This window comes from Sphaerodactylus townsendi, linkage group LG17 (genome assembly GCF_021028975.2).
Source record: "Sphaerodactylus townsendi isolate TG3544 linkage group LG17, MPM_Stown_v2.3, whole genome shotgun sequence".
Taxonomy (NCBI): domain Eukaryota; kingdom Metazoa; phylum Chordata; class Lepidosauria; order Squamata; family Sphaerodactylidae; genus Sphaerodactylus; species Sphaerodactylus townsendi.
This window is the reverse complement of record NC_059441.1, coordinates 4,376,479-4,400,031: the sequence shown is the minus strand read 5'-3', so window position 1 is coordinate 4,400,031 and position 23,553 is coordinate 4,376,479. Positions and strand designations below refer to the sequence as shown.

General features: G+C 46.6%; 1 protein-coding gene across 1 annotated transcript; it reads left to right on the top strand.

Moving 5' to 3' along the window:
• The first annotated feature begins 394 nt into the window (after nt 1–394).
• Nucleotides 395–22,887, top strand: LOC125424672 (IQ domain-containing protein H-like). Its single transcript, XM_048482087.1, has 8 exons — nt 395–529; nt 1,140–1,205; nt 3,116–3,283; nt 10,866–10,988; nt 13,207–13,268; nt 18,012–18,120; nt 19,968–20,081; nt 22,306–22,887. Exons 1-7 carry the CDS (start codon nt 395–397, stop codon nt 20,076–20,078), a joined length of 774 nt encoding a protein of 257 aa, XP_048338044.1. The 3' UTR covers nt 20,079–20,081; nt 22,306–22,887.
• Nucleotides 22,888–23,553: the final 666 nt, after the last annotated feature.

The following is a 23,553-nucleotide window of genomic DNA, read 5'->3' as shown; positions in this document are numbered from 1 at the left end:
GGTTGGTAAATGAGTACCTAACTTATAGCTAGGGGGTAAAGAATAGCCGTGGAAAGCAATGGCCAACTACCCCACAAAAACGGCTTTCCTATAAAAACACTGCTTGCAGAGGTACCCCAGGGTCGAACACGACTGAAGGGGAAACTTTACCTTTTATCCAAATGTTGTCCATGCAAATTAGGGGAAAATACTTTAATTTTGGCACAGCATGTTGAGGATCATGGTCGGAAAGTACAAAGTGTCTGATCTAGAAACCTGCAGCCAAAGATGTGAACGGTCTGGCTGTTGTGGGTTTTCCCAGCTGTGTGGCCGCAGTCTGGTAGTTTTTGCCGCTGACGTTTTTTGCCCGCATCTACGGCTGGCATCTTCAGAGGTATTGCCACAGCAAGATGACATGCCTCTGGATGCAGGTGAAATGGAGGAGCAAAAACTACCAGACTGCGGCCACACAAGCGGGAAAACCCACAGCCAGTTTAATCCATCTGTGAAAGGCTTTGACATTACAAGTGAATGGTCATTTAGATCAGGGGTCTGCAACCTGCGGCTCTCCAGATGTTCATGGACAATAAATCCCATCAGCCCCTGCCAGCATGCCCAATGGGATTTGTAGTCCATGAACATCTGGAGAGCCACAGGTTACCGACCCCTGATTTAGATAATCTTTCATCTCTTGGCAACCACAGGTTGTCAGGTCCAAGCCTGTCAATGCCCAGATGTCTTGCTGGGTAAGAATTGCAAATGTTTCCTGTAAATGCTTTCCTGTTTCCCTCTCCCCTCCCTGGTAATTCCCTGGCGCCAGCCCTCCTGCGGGAAGGTGCGAACGTTCCCAGGTTTCTTGAAGCTCTGTAGTGCAAATGTTATACACTTTGTGAAACACATTTGGTGGGAATCAAATGGGGGGGGGGATTGAAGGATATAACCTCTGGATCTAAGCGGGAGAGCTTAGATTCAGCTTTCTCTGTTACTCTACGCGTTGCAGAAATAAACTGCTTTAGGACTTGCCTACGGTCTCTGTTATTTCCACGTTCGAGAGCCTGACACAGGTTTGGGAACGCTACTCTCAGGTATGTTTTGGAGTTGTTCAGTAGCAACCCTCTGTTAGCACCCCAGAAGACATTAGGGGGCTCCTGTCCTTCTAGCTTTCCAGCAATGATACAAAAGAGAAAACTTTGGGGGCAGCTGCAGAATATGGGGTTACCCTGCTGGTTGGGGCATAAGTTGTGTTTAGTAATGTGTTGTTTTAATGTTTTGTTTGGTTAAATTGTTTTCGCGGTGTTTTTGTATTGTTTTTACCTGGTCTTGGGATGCCTGAGAGAAAGGCAGGTATATAACTATTTTATAGAAGAAGAAGAAGAAGAAGAAGAAGAAGAAGAAGAAGAAGAAGAAGAAGAAGAAGAAGAAGAAGAAGAAGAAGAAGAAGAAGAAGAAGAAGAAGAAGAAGAGAAGGGTTTGGTGCCATCCCCCCTTTCTCTCCTGCAGGAGACTCAAAGGGGCTTACAGTCTCCCTGCCGCTTCCCCCCTCACAACAAACACCCTGTGAGGTAGGTGGGGCTGAGAGAGCTCCGAGAAGCTGTGACTAGCCCAAGGTCACCCAGCTGGCATGTGTGGGAGTGTACAGGCTAATCTGAATTCCCCAGATAAGCCTCCACAGCTCAGGCGGCAGAGCTGGGAATCAAACCCGGTTCCCCCAGATTAGATACACGAGCTCTTAACCTCCTACGCCACTGCTGCTCCTATACAAATAAATAAGCTGTACTCCCAAATCAATTGAAAACCAGCTGTCGTGGTTCATTGGGAACCAGACGTGTAGCAAGGGGGGGAAGCGCCCGTCCCACCCTGGAATGCCCCCCCCCGCCCTGGAACACCTCCACCCTAGAGCGCCCCCACCACGCCCCTGGAACATCCTCGCCACACTCTTACAGGGGTGGCGCACCCAGTGCGTTGTCCCCCCCTGTCCCCTTGGAGCTACGCCTCTGTTGGGAACACACCTCCTGGTACCCTCTGTTGGTGCAAATGTGCTAATCTGTGGGTCTGCTTCCAATATCTGTAGGTCCTAAGAGCCTCTTCCAAATGATGAATTCCCCACACAGACAGGAGGACACTGATGTCTGGAAGAAGCGCATCTGCTCTGCATCTTTGCCTGATGACTGGCAATAGCTATCTTAAGATCCCTGTCAATGGTGCCTGCTCATGAAATAGACCAGGGATCTGCAACCTGCGGCTCTCCAGATGTTAATGGACTACAATTCCCATCAGCCCCTGCCAGTATGGCCAATGGGATTTGTAGTCCATGCACATCTGGAGAGCCGCAGGTTGCAGACCCCTGAAATAGAAACATCTGTTTATTTCTCTGCAGAGACTCCCTGTCTGCTTGCTTGCCTTCAACTATTCGTTGCCTTCAACTATTCGTTGCCTTCAACTATTCGTTGAAGGAGCAGCAGTGGCGTAGGAGGTTAAGAGCTCGTGTATCTAATCTGGAGGAACCGGGTTTGATTCCCAGCTCTGCCGCCTGAGCTGTGGAGGCTTCTCTGGGGAATTCAAATTAGCCTGTGCCCTCCCACACACGCCAGCTGGGTGACCTTGGGCTAGTCACAGCTTCTCGGAGCTCTCTCAGCCCCACCTACCTCACAGGGTGTTTGTTGTGAGGGGGGAAGGGCAAGGAGATTGTCAGCCCCTTTGAGTCTCCTGCAGGAGAGAAAGGGGGGATAGAAATCCAAACTCTTCTTCTTCTTCTTCTTCTTCGTCTATTCGCTTGTATCCTGGTCACATTTCATTTGTGCCTCTTCATTGCAATTGGCTTCCAAGCCATTCACAAATTGCAACGATACGCACAAGACGAAGCTAGTTGCACGTTAGCTTTCACAAAAGTACCGTGTGCCAACACGGTTTCAGAATGATTTGTCTGCTGTTGGTATCTTAATTGCAGTGACCTCGCCTGTACAAAATGTGACCAATTGTGTTCAAAAATCCCTGGATTTGAATCCAGCTGTTCTTCCGTGGACGAACGTGGCTGCCGTCTGAAGTGGCAGTCGTGCATTGGTGTGTTGTTGTTTTTTTGATGAAAGCTGCAATCAAAACTTCTCTTTCATTCCCTTCCTCTGTTTTTTTTAATTAGGTGTGGGCTGTAGATCTGGATCTTCACTACAGCGACCAGGTGGCGTTGATGCAGATGTTGCTGTACGTAACCAATGGGAAGCTGGACAACCAGTCGAGCCGCTTTGAAGTGCAGCTTCTTCCCAGGAAACCGAAATTCTGGCAAGTCAAGAAGAAGCCGCCCCAAACGGTAAGCGAGGCCTTCTGAGGATTTTTAGGTTGGTAGCTTCGTGCTAAAACCCAGCTGACAGGCAAACCGGGGGTTGAAGGCTGGTCAGCACCCCCCCACCCCCCCGCTGCTTTGTTGATCTGGGAAACTGAGCCAACGGGGAACATTAATGCCTTTTCAAGGTTAATTATCGACTTTGGCTTCTTAATCGATTATATTCAAACAAATCTGCGTATTAGCCAAACCTTGTCGTGACTGGTCTTCTGCAGCTCCCGTTCAGTTCATCGGAGCATCTCTGAGAAGAGATCCTGTTGGGTGATGCCTTGTGCTAAGGGAGCTGTTACAGGAGGCTAAGGGAGCGTTATTTGCATTCTCTGCCCCAGCAACTCACATGTGAGCCCCTTGTGGGGAGGGCGGCATACAAATCGAATTAAATAAATTAAATTAAATAATGTCCTAGGCTACCTCTGGGGCGCTTCAAGATCTGATTCATGTTGACGCCCAATTTGTTCTTTTGGACTATCATTCATTCATTCATTCATTCATTCATTCATTCATTCATTCATTTATTTATTAAACTTCTATACTGCCCTTCCCCGAAGGGCTCAGGGCGGAGTCCATCAATTATATAAAACAGTTAAAATCCATTTCACACCCAATCCCAGTTAAGAACCATATATAAATTATAAACATTCAGATGGCGATTAAAATTGTTTCCCCTTCCCCATTCTTGCACCCACAGGAGGCCAGATATTTGTCACAGAAGTGTGGTGTTATCCCGGCTGGCCAAATGCCTGGCGGAACAGGTCCGTTTTACAGGCCCTGCGGAAACTCTGTATGTCCCGCAGGGCCCTGATCTCACCTGGGAGCCTGTTCCACCAGGTAGGGGCCAGGGCCGTAAAAGCCCTGACTCTTGTAGAGGCCAGCCGGACCACTTTGGGGCCAGGGATCACCAGAAGGTCCGCCTCCGAGGAGCGGAGGGGCCTAAGCAGGGCAATATAGGGAGAGACGGTCCTGTAGATATGCTGGTCCAAGGCCACGAATAGCTTTAAAGGTCAAAACCAGAACTTTAAACATGACCCGGTACTCGATTGGCAGCCAGTGTAGTTGGTACAGGACCGGAGTAATCCGGTCCCTAATAGATGTTCCCGCCAGCAACCTGGCTGCCGCATTTTGCACAAGCTTCAATTTCCGGATCATGGCTAAAGGTAAGCCCGCGTACAGCGAGTTACAGTAGTCTAACCTAGAGGTGACCGTGGCATGGATTAGTCAACCGTGCAGTGACAGTGTCCAAAAATTACAAGAGGACCGAGACTAGAAATGTTTCCAAGTACAGATTTATTCCCTGCTAGTGTACGACCCGCTATGAAACGTCTCCTTGAAACTGGGTTTGATATTCACCTGCTTTGTCTTCAGAGCCATTTCCTGTGATCGCTTAAAATTGTTTGGCCTCGTGGACTTTGTCCGCCTTCCGGTGTTTTTATTTATTTTTTATTTATTTATTAATTAGATTTTTATACCGCCCCATCCCCGAGGGAACTTTGGCGTGATCAGTGTAAAATGCCTCCCTGTCTTAGCGTCCAAGACAGTGGATACAGTCCCTTTTGCTTACGTTTGACTCCAAAGGTAGAAATGGCCGCACGTTTCTCCCATAAAAATGCGTCTGGAGACCCTTTAAAACCATTGCTGCAGCCTCCAAAGGAGCTACCATTTTAAGAAGAAGAAGAGTTTGGATTTCTATCCCCCCTTTCTCTCCTGCAGGAGACTCAAAGGGGCTGACAATCTCCTTGCCCTTCCCCCCTCACAACAAACACCCTGTGAGGTGGGTGGGGCTGAGAGAGCTCCGAGAAGCTGTGACTAGCCCAAGGTCACCCAGCTGGCGTGTGTGGGAGTGCACGGGCTAATCTGAATTCCCCAGATCAGCCTCCACAGCTCAGGCGGCAGAGCTGGGAATCAAACCCGGTTCCTCCAGATTAGATACACGAGCTCTTAACCTCCTACGCCACTGCTGCTCTTTAATGCATGATCAGAGGATCCGGAGGCCTCCGTCTGTCCATCAGCAGAAGGACGTGTTGTGGCATTCCAGAAAAGTGTCAGAATTTTGCAATTCTGAGGTTAATGAGCTCCTGATCTATTGTTCTAGTCCAGGGGTCTGCAACCGGCCGATTGGCCATGCTGGCAGGGGCTGATGGGAATTGTAGTCCATGAACATCTGGAGAGCCGCAGGTTGCAGACCCCTGTATCTAGTCAAGCCACCCCCTTTGAGTTTGGAAGGAGTAAATTAGATATGATTAGTCCCAGTAGTGCATGTTTAAGAAATGAAAAGTAATCAAGTAGCAACTTTTTAATTAAAATTCTGTCAGGATTAACGTAAATTTGTCATTCCCGGCCTATAATTTCCACACACACACCCAGTACATTTTTACTCCTGTAACTCTCGCTTGCCTGGCAGTCGATAGCAAAGGAAAACGCGCTGTGGCATCAGAGATGCCTTTTTTTTAAAGTCCAAAGAAATAAACAGGAGACAAATCTTTTTACAGCGTATGATCTGTAATGAATGATTAAGTAAAAACACTTTATGTGAAATTATGATGTTAATAACGCTTCCGTCCCGGCGAATTTATTACACGTACATTAGGCTGCTCGCTTTGATTTTGATAAAACGGAGCGGTGGCCGAGTGCGAGTGATGGTTTTTTTTATTTTTAGAACTCTCCTTTGCAAGAGCAAATTTCCCGGATACTGCTGCTACTGTAATTACGTACAAAACCAATCACTCATTATACTTAGGATACATTATCTTTGAGACAGATGAGGCTAAATAAGCAAGATATTAATAATTCATCTGGCAGTTCATTATGCATGTGTTTGCCTGCTTGGTAGCTGAAATAAGCACCTCATCAAACTGATGGCTGGCCTTAAACAATAGTTCTGTGTTGTTGTTGCGGCGGCACGCAAATTTACGCTTGTTAAACGGCTGCTTGGATTATTTCATCAAGCATTCGGTTATTTTATTGGTTGCCAAAAATAGACGGTTGAAATATTTGGATCCTTGGCTTCACGGCGTGTAGATGCTCGGTTCCTAACCGACGCAGGATTATCCCTGTGCTAAATAAACTAGAGAGTAGGACCCTGGCCAAATTGGGGGACTCTGCTGTGTGTGCTCGCTGCCAGCATTCATCTCCCACACACTTCGGTTCCCTGCAATACTGAAGATGCGCTCACAAATATGAACACTTACCGGTAGTAACAGTGTGGAACTGGAGCACTGGCTGCCTCTGGGGACAGCCACTGCATGCGCACTGCATGTGCGCCATTTGGGATCATATTAAGCCTGTGCTGCGGCAGCTGCATTGGCTCCCGGTAGAGTTCCGAATCATCTTCAAGGTGCTGGTGTTGACCTTTAAGGCCTTACGCGGCCTGGGACCCTCGTATCTTCGAGACTGCATCACCCCATATGTCCCTGCACGGCCTCTCCGTTCGGTGGAGGCCAATTTATTAGTGGTCCCTGGCCCCTCCATGATGCGGCTGGCCTCCACGCGGTGAAGTCGGCCCGCAGGGGTCGCAAGGAAGAGGCGAGACGCGGTGATATCATCCGGTGGAGAGAGCCAGCAGCAGGAAGCACAGTCCTTGGATCCGGCAACTCTGCTGTGTGCTGGGCCCTGGCACCTTTTATTAGGGTTTACAATAGGGGTGTGTATGGAAGGCGGGAGAGCGGGAGAATATCATATGATACATGACATCATGGGGTTGCCTACGTGCGGGAGGAAACGCTCAAGGCTCGGGTTCAATCCATACCTGGGGGCATTCCCTTTTGGCCCTTTGTCTGGGACACCTGGTGACCGTGAGTCAGGGAGTTCATGACCTGTGACTCACGGGGGTCTGGGGGATGGGGGAGCGTGTGCGCCCAAAAGGACACAGATGGCACAGGCATTCCATGCGCTCTTTCTGAGGCTCTGCTGGGTTCGCGGGGCTCACCCCTACAACGCGGCCCAGGGCCTTTACGGCTCTGGCCCCGGCCTGGTGGAACACCCTTCCTCCCACTGTCCGGGCCCTGCGGGACCTCAGTGAGTTTCGCAGGGCCTATAAGACGGAGTTGTTCCGCCGGGCCTTTGGAGGGACCAGCCGCTGAAATGGTGCCCCCCCCCCCCACCTGGCTCTTTACACCTGGGCCTATCATCTAATGGGAATCGCCGTTCCCCTCTCCTGGGGAGGATTTTAAAAATGGGGTTGGCCGGATGCCTTTTATTACTGTTATCGCTGTTTTAAAGGTTTTAAGAACTTATTTATAATTATATTTTATGTTGTACACCGCCCAGAGCCCCTCGGGGATCGGGCGGTATAAAAGTCCAATCAATCAATCAATCAATCAATCAATCAATCAATCAATCAATCAATCAATCAATCCCTGGAGTAGCGGGTGGGGACGGGGTAGCCAAGCTTGCCTTGAGTGGGCCAGCTAGGCTGAAAAACTTCTGCAGCCCCCGTCAATGCCTGGATTTGATCGTTGGCCCTCTTGAATACCTCCGCGACTTCATCCAGTTCATCAAGAAAGACAAATAGGAAAAAAATCCCTCATCCAGCAGTGGCGTAGTGGTTAAGAGCAGGTGTACTCTAATCTGGGGGAACCGGGTTTGATTCCCCGCTGTGCTGCTTGAGCTGTGGAGGCTTGTCTGGGGAATTCAGATCAGTCTGTACACTCCCACACACGCCAGCTGGGTGACCTTGGGCTAGTCACAGTTCTTCGGAGCTCTCTCAGCGCCACCTACCTCACAGGGTGTTTGTTGTGGGGGGGGAGGGAAAGGAGTTTGTAAGCGCCTTTGAGTCTCCTTGCAGGAGAGAAAAGGGGGATATAAATTCAACTCCTCCTCCTCCTCTTCTTCTTTTTTAAAATAATTTTTATTGTATAGAGTATTTGTACATTTGTTACATTTAATATCTTTATTCCATTTATATATTTTTTCCATTGTCTCCCCCCTCCCCCCCTCTTTCTATTGATTATTTCATGCAAGCAGTAGGAGATTCATTCTTCTTATTCTCTTACTCCATGGCTCTTCGTTAAATCCGGCTTCTTCAATCCATTTTTCATAAACTGTCCATATCTTCATGATATCTTCTATTTTTTCTTTCCATAAAATGGTTTTTGTCAGTCTCTCAAATATCTCTAACTGTATTTGTTCCCAAATATATTCCAACCATTTTGAAACTGTCCATTTTTTATTATCTTTCCAGCCCAACGCCAACACTGCGTGTGCTGCTCTAATCATTATTTTATACATGGGTTCCAAACTTCTATTCACTCTGATATCCTCTATTATCCCCACAATTAATAAATCTTTATTTACATCAATTTTTACTTTCACCAATAGTTCTATCCTCCTCCTCCTCCTCCTCCTCCTCTTCCTCTTCTTCTTCTTCTTCTTCTTCTTCTTCTTCTTCTTCTTCTTCTTCTTCTTCTTCTTCTTCTTCTTCTTCTTCTTCTTCTTCTTCTTCTTCTTCTTCTTCTTCTTCTTCTTCTTCCTCCTCCTCCTCCTCCTCCTCCTCCTCCTCCTCCTCCTCCTCCTCCTCCTCCTCCTCCTCCTCCTCATCATCATCATCATCATCATCCAGGGTCCAATGTTTCCCCCCCTCCCCTCCCTCCCAGTTTGGCCCTCATGTAGGATCCTGCATGGTCCCCATTAAAAATGAATGGAAATTGCCTTGGCGGTTGCCCTTGAAAAACCATTGGCCCCCTCCGCCACCAGTTTCTGCAAGAAGCAGAACACAGTTTCGCTTACACGTTATTATTTACCTCTTTATTGAAGCTGTCCAATCAATAGTACTTTGCTAAGAAATAAAAGGTGAGAAAACACATCTTGGGCTAAAACTCTGTATTGATTTGCGTGTTTTGCTTTAAGATGCCTGCCAGTGCCACACTGTTAAGGAAACAATTATTTCAAAAGTTCCCAAGTTCTAGGATCACTCTTACCAAGGTATCTCTGAAAAATTGCATGAGGAGCCAGTCCTAATGTACTACTTCCCTGCTCCAGGGGAATCGCTTCTCAAAGTGCCAGATATTGTCTCTGGGAGCAGAAACAACATCGTAAAAGAATGTTCCTTTGAAGTAATTTCAGAACAGTTGGGACAGAGGGAGATCTGGGTTAAAAGTTCTGTTCTGCCGTGATGTTCATTGGGCAATCTTAACTGTCTCTGGGTCTAACCTGCTTCACAGGTGTTATAAGGGGGTGGGAGAGGAGATAGCAGCACTGAGTTCCTTGAAAGAAGTATAGATGCAGTATCAGAGCAACTTCACCTGTGACCTCTTCCCGCAAGCAGGAATCTAAGTCAAACTTTGTAGAGAGTCTCAGTGGCGTACCGGGCCTAAATGGCGCCTGGGGGCATGACCGGCTCCCCCCCGTTATGAAAGCCAGTGGGGAGGGTGAGGCTGGGGGTGGCTCAGATGGGCACCACTGAGCCCTGCCCCCCCCTAGCCTCCCTGCAGACTGGGTCCAGCCTGGGAGGGCAGGAGCCAGACTGCAGGAAGGCCAGAGGGGTGGGTCTTGGTGGCGGGTGGCTCAGACAGGCACCATGGCGGTTGGCTGGCTCATGCTCTTCCTGGTCTTCCTGTGGGGGGGGGGGGGCAGGAGCTGGCCTGTGGCCACAGTGATCAGCTCAGCCAGCAAGTGGCACCCTGGCACGGGGGGAGCCACTGGGACCCAGCGAGTGCCCGGCACCCTCCCCCATGTGACGAAACGACGTGCGCCGGGGACATAGGATACCCCACGTTCCCATTAGTGGTACGCCACTGGTCTTTCTCTCAAACTTTTAGACAGTGTGAAAAGTCTCAAAAACTAGTTTGGTTTGCTTCAGAATCATGTTTAAATAAAGCGATAAACACTGCCTATATATTTTCCTCGTGGTTCAGAGCTTTTGGATTGCGTTTCAATTTTCTCTTGAAATTGCAAGAAGATCTCTGCTTTAAGTACACAATTATTTCGTTTTAGCGGCAACATAAAGCACTCTCCGTTCTTTCTATCAGTGTCAACGAGGACCAGTTCATGTGACTATACAGCTGTCAAAGTAATGTTATCTTGCAATATGAAGTGTGCTTAAACAGCGTTTAAGCACTGTAAGATGTGTCTCTACTGTGTTTCTTGACTCTGTGCTTCCCTACTGCATTCCCCCCGCCAAAGTGGAAACTTTCTTGTTTTAGCAAATGAGACAATGACAGGTCTTACCATAACCTCTCAAGAATTGGCCGCACTGAGAATAAAAGAGTCAGCGTGGCGTAGTGGTTAAGAGCAGGTGCACTCTAATCTGAAGGAACCGGGTTTGATTCCCCACTCTGCCGCTTGAGCTGTGGAGGCTTATCTGGTGAACTAGATTAGCTTGTGCGCTCATGCTTTGGGCTAGTCACAGTTCTTCTGAGCTCTCTCAGCCCCACCCACCTCACAGGGTGTCTGTTGTGAGGGGGGAAGGGAAAGGAGTTTGTCAGCCCCTTTGAGCCTCCTTACAGGGGAGAAAGGGGGGGATATAAATCCAAACTCTTCAACTCTTCTCCATCAAGCCAGAAATCTGCCAGCCCTTCATCACAGTAAGCTCCTCCCCCTTTTCCTTTCATGCCAGGCTTCCACAGTCAGCCGCTGCGCTGTCATGACCAGTTCGATGTGGCACACCAGCCTCTCCTTCATCTACTACAGCGTTTTCTTCAAAATGTGCAAGGCTCACGGGATCGGCTATGACGTCCAGGTAGGAAGTTTAGAGTTAAGCGAGACAGCTGGGAACGGGAAGCCCATGCAAAGGGTGGCCAGACTGACAGGACGGGGATGGGATACAAACTCTTCTTCTTCTTCTAAATAAATTTGGGCTCTTCTGCTGACTTGTGATGGGGCCGATTCTGTCTAGGGCGGGCCGGGCTTAAGGGGGCAGATACCCAGACCACAGCACAAGGCTTCAACGTCTCTCCCATTAGAAAATCCCGATTTTTATGTGAGCCTAGAGGCAAAAATCTCTTGTGTGCGTTCACTTAAATTTGGGGTGTCCAACTCTGGCCAATGCCATGCCAGCAAGGGCTGATGGGAATTGTAGTCCATGAACATCTGAAGCGCCAGAGTTGGACTTACTAGAGTTCTTACTAGAGTTCTTTGAGGGTGTAAACAGGCATGTGGATAAGGGGGAACCAGTGGACATTGTCTACTTGGATTTTCAAAAGGCTTTTGACAAAGTTCCTCACCAGAGACTGTTGAGAAAACTCAGCAATGAAGGAATAAGAGGGGAAGTCCTCCTATGGATTAAAAACTGGTTGAGAAACAGGAAGCAAAGAGTGGGTGTGAATGGGAAATTCTCACAATGGAGAGATGTAAGGAGTAGTGTCCCCCAAGGATCCGTTTTGGGACCAGTGCTCTTTAACCTATTCATAAATGACCTGGAAGTAGGGGTGGGTAGCGTGGTGGCCAAGTTTGCAGATGATACCAAATTATGTAGGGTGGTGAGAACCGCAAAGGATTGCGAAGAGCTCCAAGCGGACCTTGATAAATTAGGTGAGTGGGCTCAGAAATGGCAAATGCAGTTCAATGTAGCAAAATGCAAAGTGATGCACATAGGGGCAAAAAATCCAAACTTCACATACACTCTACAGGGGTCAGTGCTATCAGTCACAGACCAGGAAAGGGATTTGGGCGTCTTAGTTGATAGTTCCATGGGAATGTCAACTCAATGCAGGGCAGCTGTGAAAAAGGCAAACTCTATGCTGGGGAGAATTAGGAAAGGAGTTGATAATAAAACTGCAAGGATTGTCATGCCCTTATATAAAGCCGTGGTGCGACCGCACTTGGAGTACTGTGTTCAGTTCTGGTCGCCACATCTCAAAAAGGATATTGAAGAGATAGAAAAAGTGCAGAGAAGGGCAACGAGGATGATTGAGGGACTGGAGCACCTTCCCTATGAGGAGAGGCTGCAGCGTTTGGGACTCTTTAGTTTGGAGAGGAGACGTCTGAGGGGGGATGTGATTGAAGTCTATAAAATTATGCATGGGGTAGAAAATGTTGACAGAGAGACATTTTTCTCTCTTTCTCACAATACTAGAACCAGGGGGCATTCATTGAAAGTGCTGGGGGGAAGAATTAGGACTAATAAAAGGAAACACTTCTTCACGCAAGGTGTGATTGGTGTTTGGAATATGCTGCCACAGGAGGTGGTGATGGCCACTCACCTGGATAGCTTTAAAAGGGGCTTGGACAGATTGATGGAGGAGAAGTCGATTTATGGCTACCAATCTTGATCCTCTTTGATCTGAGATTGCAAATGCCTTAACAGAGCAGGTGATTGGGAGCAACAGCCGCAGAAGGCCATTGCGTTCACATCCTGCATGGGAGCTCCCAAAGGCACCTGGTGGGCCACTGCGAGTAGCAGAGAGCTGGACTAGATGGACTCTGCTCTGATCCAGCTGGCTTGTTCTTATGCTCATATGTTCTTATGAACACCACTGACTTAAATTAACCACCACTTTCAAAATCTGATTGAGCCCCACACAGCGTGTGCACGCTCCAGTTTCTCGCAGCTACAGCCTTTGTATTTTTTTTAAATTCAGGCTGCATCTTCACATTTTCAAGAGTTATCGTTATTTGAAACTTTTTACATACACCTTCATTGGCATCAAACATATAAACTGTTATAAGAATTAAAAGGAGGCGCAGTTGATCAACATTAAAAATAATATAGAGCAGACAATAAAATGCATACACTATATATTTTAAAGTACATGGATTAACACTTATTCCTAACAAATGAAGGTTTATAGTGCCCTGTAGGAAACTAGCTTCCTTCTCACAGATCTGTGGAACAGCTATATAACAAAAAATGATGTTAAAGCCACAACAGAGGTGTTGGCTGTCTGTGAAACTTTTTATTGATGACATAGATGTATTGATGACATCGATGCTAATTCCTTCCCTCCTGCCCTCCACAGCAAAAAGAAGGAACAATTTTTACGATTTTTGAAGAACAGAAGAGGCATAGATTTGGAATGTTGTAAGTACAGTGGAACCTCCGTTTTCATCACCTTCGGAGTTCGTTGGTTTTGGTTTTTGCTGACTGGGTGAAAATTTTGCCTCGGTTTTCGTCAGGTGCTCTGGTTTTTGTTGGGTTTCGCCGGCGCGCACGCTAAATTTCCAGTGAAAACCGGCGACCCCTGCTGCTCCATTGCTTGCCAGTGGGTGCCTCGGTTTTCGTTGGTTTCGGTTTTCGCCACAGTTCCCCGGATGAATTAACAACGAAAACCGAGGTTGCACTCTATGCAAGAGAGAATTGTAAGAACATAAGAACATAAGAACAAGCCAGCTGGATCAGACCAGAGTCCATCTAGTCCAGCTCTCTGCTACTCGCAGTGGCCCACCAGGTGCCTTTGGGAGTTCACATGTAGGATGTGAAAGCAATGGCCTTCTGTGGCTGTTGCTCCCGAGCACCTGGACTGTTAAGGCATTTGCAATCTCAGATCAAAGAGGATCAAGATTGGTAGCCATAAATCGACTTCTCCTCCATAAATCTGTCCAAGCCCCTTTTAAAGCTATCCAGGTTAGTGGCCATCACCACCTCCTGTGGCAGCATATTCCAAACACCAATCACACGTTGCGTGAAGAAGTGTTTCCTTTTATTAGTTCTGTTCTAATTCTTCCCCCCAGCATTTTCAATGAATGCCCCCTGGTTCTAGTATTGTGAGAAAGAGAGAAAAATTTCTCTCTGTCAACCTTTTCTACCCCATGCATAATTTTATAGACTTCAGTCATATCCCCCCTCAGACGTCTCCTCTCCAAACTAAAGAGTCCCAAACGCTGCAGCCTTTCCTCATAAGGAAGGTGCTGCAGTCCCTCAATCATCCTCGATAGCGCTTCTCTGCACTTTTTCTATCTCTTCCAATATCCTTTTTTTGGAGATGTGGCGACCAGAACTGAACACAGTAGCTCTAAGTGCTTTGGCCGCACCACAGCTTCTATATAAGGGCATGACAATCTTTGCAGTTTTATTCTCAATTCCTTTCCTAATTATCCCCAGCATAGAGTTTGCCTTTTTTCACAACTGCCATGCATTGAGTTGACATTCCCATGGAACTATCAACTAAGACGCCCAAATCCCTTCTCCTGGTCTGTGACTGATAGCAAGCACTGGACCCCTGTGGAAGCGCAGGTAATGTGAAGTTTGGATTTTTTGCCCCTATGTGCATCACTTTGCATTTTGCTACATTGAACTGCATTTGCCATTTCTTAGCCCACTCACCCTGAATTTATCAAGGTCGCTTGGAGCTCCTCGCAATCCTTTGTGGTTCTCACCACCCTACATAATTTGGTATCATCTGCAAACTTGGCCACCACGCTACCCACCCCTACTTCCAGGTCATTTATGAATAGGTTAAAGAGCACTGGTCCCAATCACGGGATCGCTTGGGGGACACCACTCCCTACATCTCTCCATTGTGAGAATTTCCCATTTACACCCACTCTTTGCTTCCTGTTTCTCAACCAGTTTTTAATCCATAGGAGGACTTCCCCTCTTATTCCTTCATTGCTGAGTTTTCTCAATAGTCTCTGGTGAGGAACTTTGTCAAAAGCCTTTTGGAAATCCAAGTAGACAATGTCCACTGGTTCCCCCTTATCCACATGCCTGTTTACATCCTCAAAGAACTCTAGTAAGTTTGTAAGACAGGATTTGCCTCTGCAAAAGCCATGCTGACTCTTTCTCAGCAGGTCTTGCTTTTCTACATGTTTTATAATTTTATCTTTAATGACAGATTCTACTAATTTACCAGGAACAGATGTCAAACTGACTGGCCTGTAATTTCCCGGGTCCCCCCTAGATCCTTTCTTAAAGATTGGTGTGACATTGGCCATCTTCCAGTCTTCAGGGATGGAGCCTGATTTCAAGGATAAGTTGCATATTAAAGTGAGAAGATCAGCAATTTCATGCTTGAGCTCTTTAAGAACTCTTGGGTGAATGCAATCTGGGCCAGGGGATTTGCCTTGTCCACTGCTGTACCTCTGGAAATATCAAGGGCTAGTCTTATATCTCCGACCGCTGGTGTCCATCCTCAACCATTTGTATCGCCTTGCCTGATACAAATCAGTCACAGACCAGGAAAGGGATTTGGGCGTCTTAGTTGATAGTTCCATGGGAATGTCAACTCAATGCATGGCAGCTGTGAAAAAGGCAAACTCTATGCTGGGGATCATTAGGAAAGGAGTTGAGAATAAAACTGCAAGGATTGTCATGCCCTTATATGGTGCGACCACACTTGGAGTCCTGTGTCCAGTTCTGGTCGCCGCATCTCAAAAAGGATATTGAGGAGATAGAAAAACTGCAGAGAAGGGCAACAAGGATGATGGAGGGACTGGAGCACCTTCCCTATGAGGAGAGGCTGCAGCGTTTGGGACTCTTTAGTTTGGAGAGGAGACGTCTGAGGGGGGATATGATTGAAGTCTATAAAATTATGCATGGGGTAGAAAATGTTGACAGAGAGACATTTTTCTCTCTTTCTCACAATACTAGAACCAGGGGGCATTCATTGAAAATGCTGGGGGGAAGAATTAGGACTAATAAAAGGAAACACTTCTTCACGCAACGTGTGATTGGTGTTTGGAATATGCTGCCACAGGAGGTGGTGATGGCCACTAACCTGGATAGCTTTAAAAGGGGCTTGGACAGATTTATGGAGGAGAAGTCGATTTATGGCTACCAATCTTGATCCTCTTTGATCTGAGATTGCAAATGCCTTAGCAGACCAGGTGCTCGGGAGCAACAGCCGCAGAAGGTCATTGCTTTCACCTCCTGCATGTGAGCTCCCAAAGGCACCTGGTGGGCCACTGCGAGTAGCAGAGAGCTGGACTAGATGGACTCTGGTCTGATCCAGCTGGCTTGTTCTTATGTTATTAAATGGCCTTGAGTAAGCGAGCGGAACCAGGCTAGGGACATCCAAAGGGCAAGCTAGATTTGAGTCCAATAGCCCTTTAGAGAACAGCAAGATTTTGAGTGTCTGAGCTTTCCTGAGTCAATGCCCCATTCATCAGATATAAGCAATTCATTTGTATGTTAAGGGGTCTCTGCTCAGCACAGAACAATCCACAGACCATGCCTACACCTTGCTGAAACTGTTGTTCATCTCCAACTGTTCAGAAGCTAGATAGAAGAGCTGACTTTAGAATTTGTAGAAACTTATTCTTTAATATTTGCTTACTGTAAAGTGGTACTTACAGCGGACTCTTATGATCTGTGCTAAAAACTGCTTTTCGAAAGTCCTCTACTTTTTAGAAATGGCTTTCTTAAATACAAGGAGCCTGCAGCCCTCCAATTGTCTGACTGGTTCAAACCAACATGTAAAATCAATCTCTCCCACTTTTTGGGAGAGGAGGGTTGTGCGTTTTGCCCCCCTTGCCCCTGAAGGATTGCTGTGCCATAGTGCTTTGTAGCTGGCAGAAGTCAGTGTTTATTATACCTGGCAGTCTTGGCTCCCTGGTAGTCTCCAACCCTTAAATTTAAATTGTGTTTTTATTGACTTGTACACCGCCCAGAGCCCTTAGGGCAGTGGTGGCGAACCTATGGCACGGGTGCCAGAGGTGGCACTCAGAGCTTTCTCTGTGGGCACGCGCAAACAGAGTGCCCCCCCCCTACACACACACATCTAGGCTGGCCTGGGCCGCTGGGCTGGATTATTAGCATTAAACCTAAGACCTAGTTTTGGGGAAGCAGTGTAGGTAACCCTGTTTAGTGCTGTTAAACCCCACTGATTTTCATACGAAGAACTAAAGTGTGATCCTTTACCTGGGAGTAAGCTCAGTTGCTGGCAATGTGGCGTGCTTCTGAGTAAACCCTCCTAGGGTCATGATTCACCCATTGGAAGAGTTGCACGGTTGCTTCAAAGCAAAGCCACCGACTACCACCAAGCTTACTCCCGAGTAATGCACGCCTCGGAGCCAGCCATTTTTTCTAAACTGAAGCCTCAATCTTCAGATTAAATTGCCGTGTTGGCACTTTGTGATAAATAAGCGGGTTTTGGGTTGCAGTTTGGGCACTCAGTCTCGAAAAGATTCACCATCACTGCCTTAGGGGATGGGGCGGTATATAAAAACAAACAAACGAATAAAACTAATACCCTGGTTCCCCGAAAATAAGTCATCCCCTGAAAATAAGATGTAGTAGAGGTTTTGCTGAAGTGCTAAATATAAAGCATCCCCCAAAAGTAAGACATAGCAAAGTTTTTGTTTGGAAGCATGCCCCGTCAAACAGAATACCAGAGCATGCAGCTGTGGAGCGGAAAAATAAGACATCCTCTGAAAATAAGACATAGCGCATCTTTGGGAGCAAAAATTAATATAGGACACTGTCTTATTTTCGGGGAAACACGGTAGCAATGGGATTTACAAAGGGCAGTTCCCAGTATAATTCTCTATGCTTAGCAGCACACGGGTGTTTCATAACCCCAGTGGTTGGTGAGTCGCATATTGAAAATCCAGAGCAGTTTTCGAAAGGCAGCAGAGTTTTTGCTCAGGCGCGCCACACCTCTTCTCTGCCGCTTGATTAATAAAAATTATTTATTGCACAAATCCTTTCTCCTGACAAGTTAAAATGGAGGCTCATCTTTCATATCTCCCTGAAGATTGCCACCTTACGAGATTGGAAATACTCATTAAATTCCACCGGCTGACAGGCTGGAATGAGAGGGCTGATTGTTTCTAAGCATGCAAATGGAATCATTGGCAAAGTCATTTGTTTGGCTATCATTAACAGAACAATTGGAGAACATCTCCAGGGGGTCCTGATGACCTTTGCTCACCATCTCTTCATCATCTATCAAGAATTATCAGCACCTAATATGCATGCCGAGACCAATTTTAAGGTGAGGTGTTAATTAACTAACGATCCCAGTTAAATTTTCTGTTCAAGGACAGAAAGACACCTCGCGCTGCATTGTGAACAAGTGCTAAAGTCCAGTGGCGGCGAACCTTTGGCACTCCAGATGTTGTGGGCTACAATTGGCCATGCTGGCAGGGGCCGATGGGAATTGTAGTCCATGAACATCTGGAGTGCTATAGGTTGGCCACTCCTGTTTTAGGTAAATATAGGTAAAATTGGGAGTCAGCCAGGTCGTTGGGGGGTCCCCCAGTGTTCACACAGTCCTCTAAGTGGTGACTGCTTAAATGTGGGGAAAGACAAATTTATAGTCTGGCCTGAAAATCTGCATCTGTATTTGTATTGGTAAGGTCACTTAGTGTGCAGCTAAATCAAGGTAGGATATGTACTATATCAGTTCTAATACTGTAGTATTTTGAATCAGTGGTTGTTTTATACGGGTCATCTTGTTTTGTATGCTATGCTGGTTGTCGACCGTTAAACTCATTCATTCATTCATTCATTCATTCATTCATTCATTCATTCATTCATTCATTCATTCATTCATTCATTCATTCATTCATTCATTCATTCAATCAAATCAAATCAAATCAAATCAAATCAAATGACCTTTATTGGCATATGTACATATTTAAAACATTATAGAACATTAGGATAACATGCCTTTGCTAGAAACTTCAGTTCTTCTTTGACTGTCCCTATCAGAGTATAGGTGATCAGTATTCAGATGGGGATCAATGAAGACTCTTCTTAGGGTGCTATGCCGGGTACAGTTTAGCAAAATGTGTGCTATAGTTTCTTTTTGCTTGTCTGGGCAATGGCATAATCTGTCCTTTGCTGGGATCTTTAAATAATCTTCCTCTAAGTTCAGCCGAGGGCAGTGTATTCATACGTGCTTGCATAAATGCACGTCTCAAAACTGGTGCTGTTAAATTATAAAAATATGCAGGTAATATTTTGTACTTCGGGGTGAGACCTAGATTCAATGGAGAACAAATTTTGTTGGCATGACATTCATTCATTCATTCATTCATTCATTCATTCATTCATTCATTCATTCATCCATCCATCCATCCATCCATCCATCCATCCATCCATCCATCCATCCATCCATCCATCCATCCATCCATCCATCCATCCATCCATCCATCCATCCATCCATCCATCCATCCATCCATCCATTCATCCATCCATCCATCCATCCATCCATCCATCCATCCATCCATCCATCCATCCATTCATTCATTCATTCATTCATTCATTCATTCATTCATTCATTCATTCATTCATTCATTCATACACAAGCCTCGAAATTTTAAGACATCACAGCAGTTTCAGGGGAGGGTGTGTGAGTTGAAGTTAGCCAGTAACACCATAGCAGGTGCTGGTGGAGCCTTAAATGCAATGTCACTGTCCCTGTCCCGGTGACACTGGTGGCTTCACGCCAGCTGGGTGACCTTGGGCTAGTCACAGCTTCTCGGAGCTCTCTCAGCCCCCCCTACCTCACAGGGTGTTTGTTGTGAGGGGGGAAGGGCAAGGAGATTGTCAGCCCCTTTGAGTCTCCTGCAGGAGAGAGGGGGGATATAAATCCAAACTCTTATTCTTCTTCTTCAGCTCCCTCCCACAGAGACCTGAACTGCTAGTCAGGTCTGACCCCAGCCAAATTTGACAGCTTCCTCAAACCAGTCCTCCAAAAGGTCACTCCACAAGGGTTTTTAAGCGCCTGACGCTGCTGTGACCCAACATGGCAAAGCGGAAGGGGGATCTAGAAGAGACGATGTCTTGCAGCATCAAAGCTCTGTAACCACTTTTGGCTGTTTGACTCTGTTACAGGGAGCAGTCCAAGATGTCGAAACTATCTTGGGAGTTGCAGAACACAACAAGCTCCGGTTTGACGAAGAGGAGGAAGAGGAGGCCTCCCGAGCACAGGCTCCCACAAAATAGAGAGTAAAACCTTAATTAAAGTCTCCTTCCTTTCTCCAGAATCTGACCCCCACACGGAAACAATCAGACACAAGTCCAGTTATGCCCACTCCAGAGGTCTATTGAGATGGGGCTTTTGATTGACTTCTCCCAGTCAGGGTGGTAGGATCCTTCAGACTGCTCCCCGTGAGTGGGTGGAGGTAGAAGGGGCTGTCAAGTTGCCGTGGGCTTAAGGTTTTCAAGACGAGAGACAAACAGAGGTGGTTTGCCATTGCTTGCCTCTGTGGACCAGCCCTGGCCTTCCTCGGTGGTCGCCCGTCCAAGTAGTAAAAAGGACCAACCATGCTCGATTAGGCAAGGCTTGGACATCCTGATCTTTAGGATATCTGATAAACTGGTAGCTGCCAACTTTTGCTCAAAAATCTGTGAATAAGATCACCCCGATGTGTGGAATGTTTCACTGAGCCTCACACTTACTTAGGTAAACTCTCAGCTCCTGTGAACACTTACTAGAACCAGGGGGCATCCATTGAAAGTGCTGGGGGGAAGAATTAGGACTAATAAAAGGAAACACTTCTTCACGCAACGTGTGATTGGTGTTTGGAATATGCTGCCACAGGAGGTGGTGATGGCCACTAACCTGGATGGCTTTAAGGGGGGCTTGGACAGATTTATGGAGGAGAAGTCGATCTATGGCTACCAATCTTGATCCTCCTTGATCTCAGATTGCAAATGCATTAACAGTCCAGGTGCTCAGGAGCAGCAGCAGCAGCAGAAGGCCATTGCTTTCACATCCTGCACGTGAGCTCCCAAAGGCACCTGGTGGGCCAGTGCGAATAGCAGAGAGCTGGACTAGATGGACTCTGGTCTGATCCAGCTGGCTTGTTCTTATGTTCTTATGATTAGGCTAGGCTTGGACATCCTGATCTTTAGGATATCTGATAAACTGGTAGCTGCCAACTTTTGCTCAAAAATATGTGAATAAGATCACCCCGATGTGTTGAATGTTTCACTGAGCCTCACACTTACTTAGGTAAACTCTCCGCTCCTGTGAACACTCACTGTGAGTACCACGTGACTTGTTTCCGCTTCTGATTCTTTTGTCATTTCCCATGTCGCTTTGGAAAAGATCGTCATCTTCCTCATTCCCTGCAGCAGCTGACGCAGAAAAAATGGGCACATACCCTGTTTCCCCAAATATAAGACATCCCCGGAAAATAAGACGTAGTAGAGGTTTTGCTGAAGTGCGAAATATAAGGCATCCCCCGAAAGTAAGACGTAGCAAAGTTTTTGTTTGGAAGCATGCCTGACGAACAGAACACAGAAAAATAAGACATCCCCTGAAAATAAGACACAGCGCATCTTTGGGAGCAAAAATTAATATAAGACACTGTCTTATATTCTGGGAAACACAGTAGTATTTTATACTGAGCGATCCATGACTTCGTGGAATACGACTGAGCAAGTTGAATGTGACAGCTAGGAAGATCCCATCACAGACATTTTGAAATATTAATTTAAAGGGGGGTTATGCAGGAAACTGTCAAAATGGACCGTGCTATATGTGTTAATAAGAATTGTCTTTTTTAAAAAAACTGATAAAGTTTTGGAGGAGGAAGTGGAAAATATATTTGTTGAATTATGCAATCAGGGCTATAAGAAAAACCAGAGCAAGAGATAAGACAGCTGAAGCCGCGTGAGCTTGACCCCTTCCATAGGTGTCAAACTCGCGGCCCTCCAGATGTTGTAGACTACAGTTCCCATCATCCCCTGCCAGCTGGCAGGGGATGATGGGAACTGTAGTCCACACTATCTGGAGGGCTGCGAGTTTGACACCTGTGCCTGAGCTCTGGTGGTGTCAGCTGTCCTGACCCCACTAAACGCATCACCAGTTTAAAATAGTTTTAAAAAATCTGGGAGACGTTTTCTCTCTCGGACATACTCCGTCCAATCCTGCCGTTTGTCTCTCCTCCTAAGTGACTGGGCCTTTCCTCCAGTTTTGTCTGGGGGCAGAATTCTGCCGCCTTGTCCCAGCTTTGAAGGGAAATGTTCCTCTTTGGTTATACATCTGCTTTCAAGTTTCTCAGAGCCGACCTGAAGGAACTGTTATTTCAGGCACCTTGGAAGCAATGATAAAATAGCAAAAGGCCGTGTTTAGGACAGGGCGGTGTTTAATATGGCAAGAGCAGTGCCTTTAAAATATCCTTCAAAGATGGTCTTCTCATTGTAATTTATTTTGTTCCTGTAGGTTAAATATCCACTTTTTTTCTGCAAGCCACATCTCTTGTCCACGTGTTTAAATCCTTCATCATGTTGCCAGAGCCACGCTGCAGTAAACGTTCAACATGGAACAAAATAGCGTTTTGGATTTTTGGAGGAACATCTTCGTTGAAGATGTACAGATGCCGCTCTGAATCCCAGCGCCAGAGACATTTCCTCACTGGGAATTATATCAGATACAATTTCTCTGCTTTGGCTTGAGGGGATATTGATTTATTCTTCCAATAAAATGCAAATGAGTTTATTTTTAAAAAGCAGCTTGGCCTCGGCGGTTGTGTTGTGGAGGGGACGAAAAGGAGAACCGGCGGCTTTAATTCTCTCGATGGACACAATACAGGTTTCTCAGGAGTCCATTCAGAAGGAAAACTGATAAACTTTTTAAAATTCTTCACGCGGGGTAGGATTGTCTGAGAACACAGCTAGTGGATGAGGCTGTCCTGTGTGTGTGCCATCAAGTCACGGCTGATTTATGACGATCCCACAAGGTTTCACATTGGGTTTATCGTTGGTTTGCCTTTGCCTGCCTCACCTGGGCTGAGAGTTCTGAGAGAGAGAGAGAGAGAGAGAGAGAGAGAGAGAGAGAGAGAGCAGGCTTCTTGCGGAGGAGTGGGGGATCAAACCTGGCTATCCACATTAGAATCTATTGATTGCTGATTTATGACGATCCCACAAGGTTTCACATTGGGTTTGTCGTTGGTTTGCCTTTGCCTGCCTCATCTGGGCTGAGAGTTCTGAGAGAGAGAGGGAGAGAGAGAGAGAGTTCTGAGAGAGAGAGAGTTCTGAGAGAGAGAGAGAGAGAGAGAGAGAGAGAGAGCATCCTGCAGGCTTCATGTGGAGGAGTGAGGGATCAAACCTGGCTATCCACATTAGAATCTATTGACTGCCACGCCATGCTGTCGTCCTTTACTGTACATGCATTTATTTAAACATTCTTGTCATGCCTTTCCCATCAGTTGAACACTCATAATAAAAACAAATTAAAAGCCATCATGAAACAGAGAAATTAGCAATCATTCACGAAGAAAAACAATCAGGTATCAACCCAAAGCTTGGATCAGAAGAAATATCCGATGTCACGCATTTGTCAACAAATATATTCGTTTCCCGCCAGGCCATCTGGGGCTGGAGCAGGGTTGCCAACGCGAGCCTGGCAAATTCCTGGAGATTTATGGGGCACTTCCTGTGGAGGGGAGGTTTTGGCAAGGAGTTTACCTAG

Bases quoted from the DNA above. Each gene is read 5' to 3' on its own strand.
- LOC125424672 (XM_048482087.1), top strand. From the start codon at position 395: ATGCCTCTGGATGCAGGTGAAATGGAGGAGCAAAAACTACCAGACTGC. The intron at 13,269-18,011 runs GTAAGTACAGTG...TATCATTAACAG, and splicing joins AGGCATAGATTTGGAATGTT to AACAATTGGAGAACATCTCC. The intron at 18,121-19,967 runs GTGAGGTGTTAA...ACTCTGTTACAG, and splicing joins ATGCCGAGACCAATTTTAAG to GGAGCAGTCCAAGATGTCGA.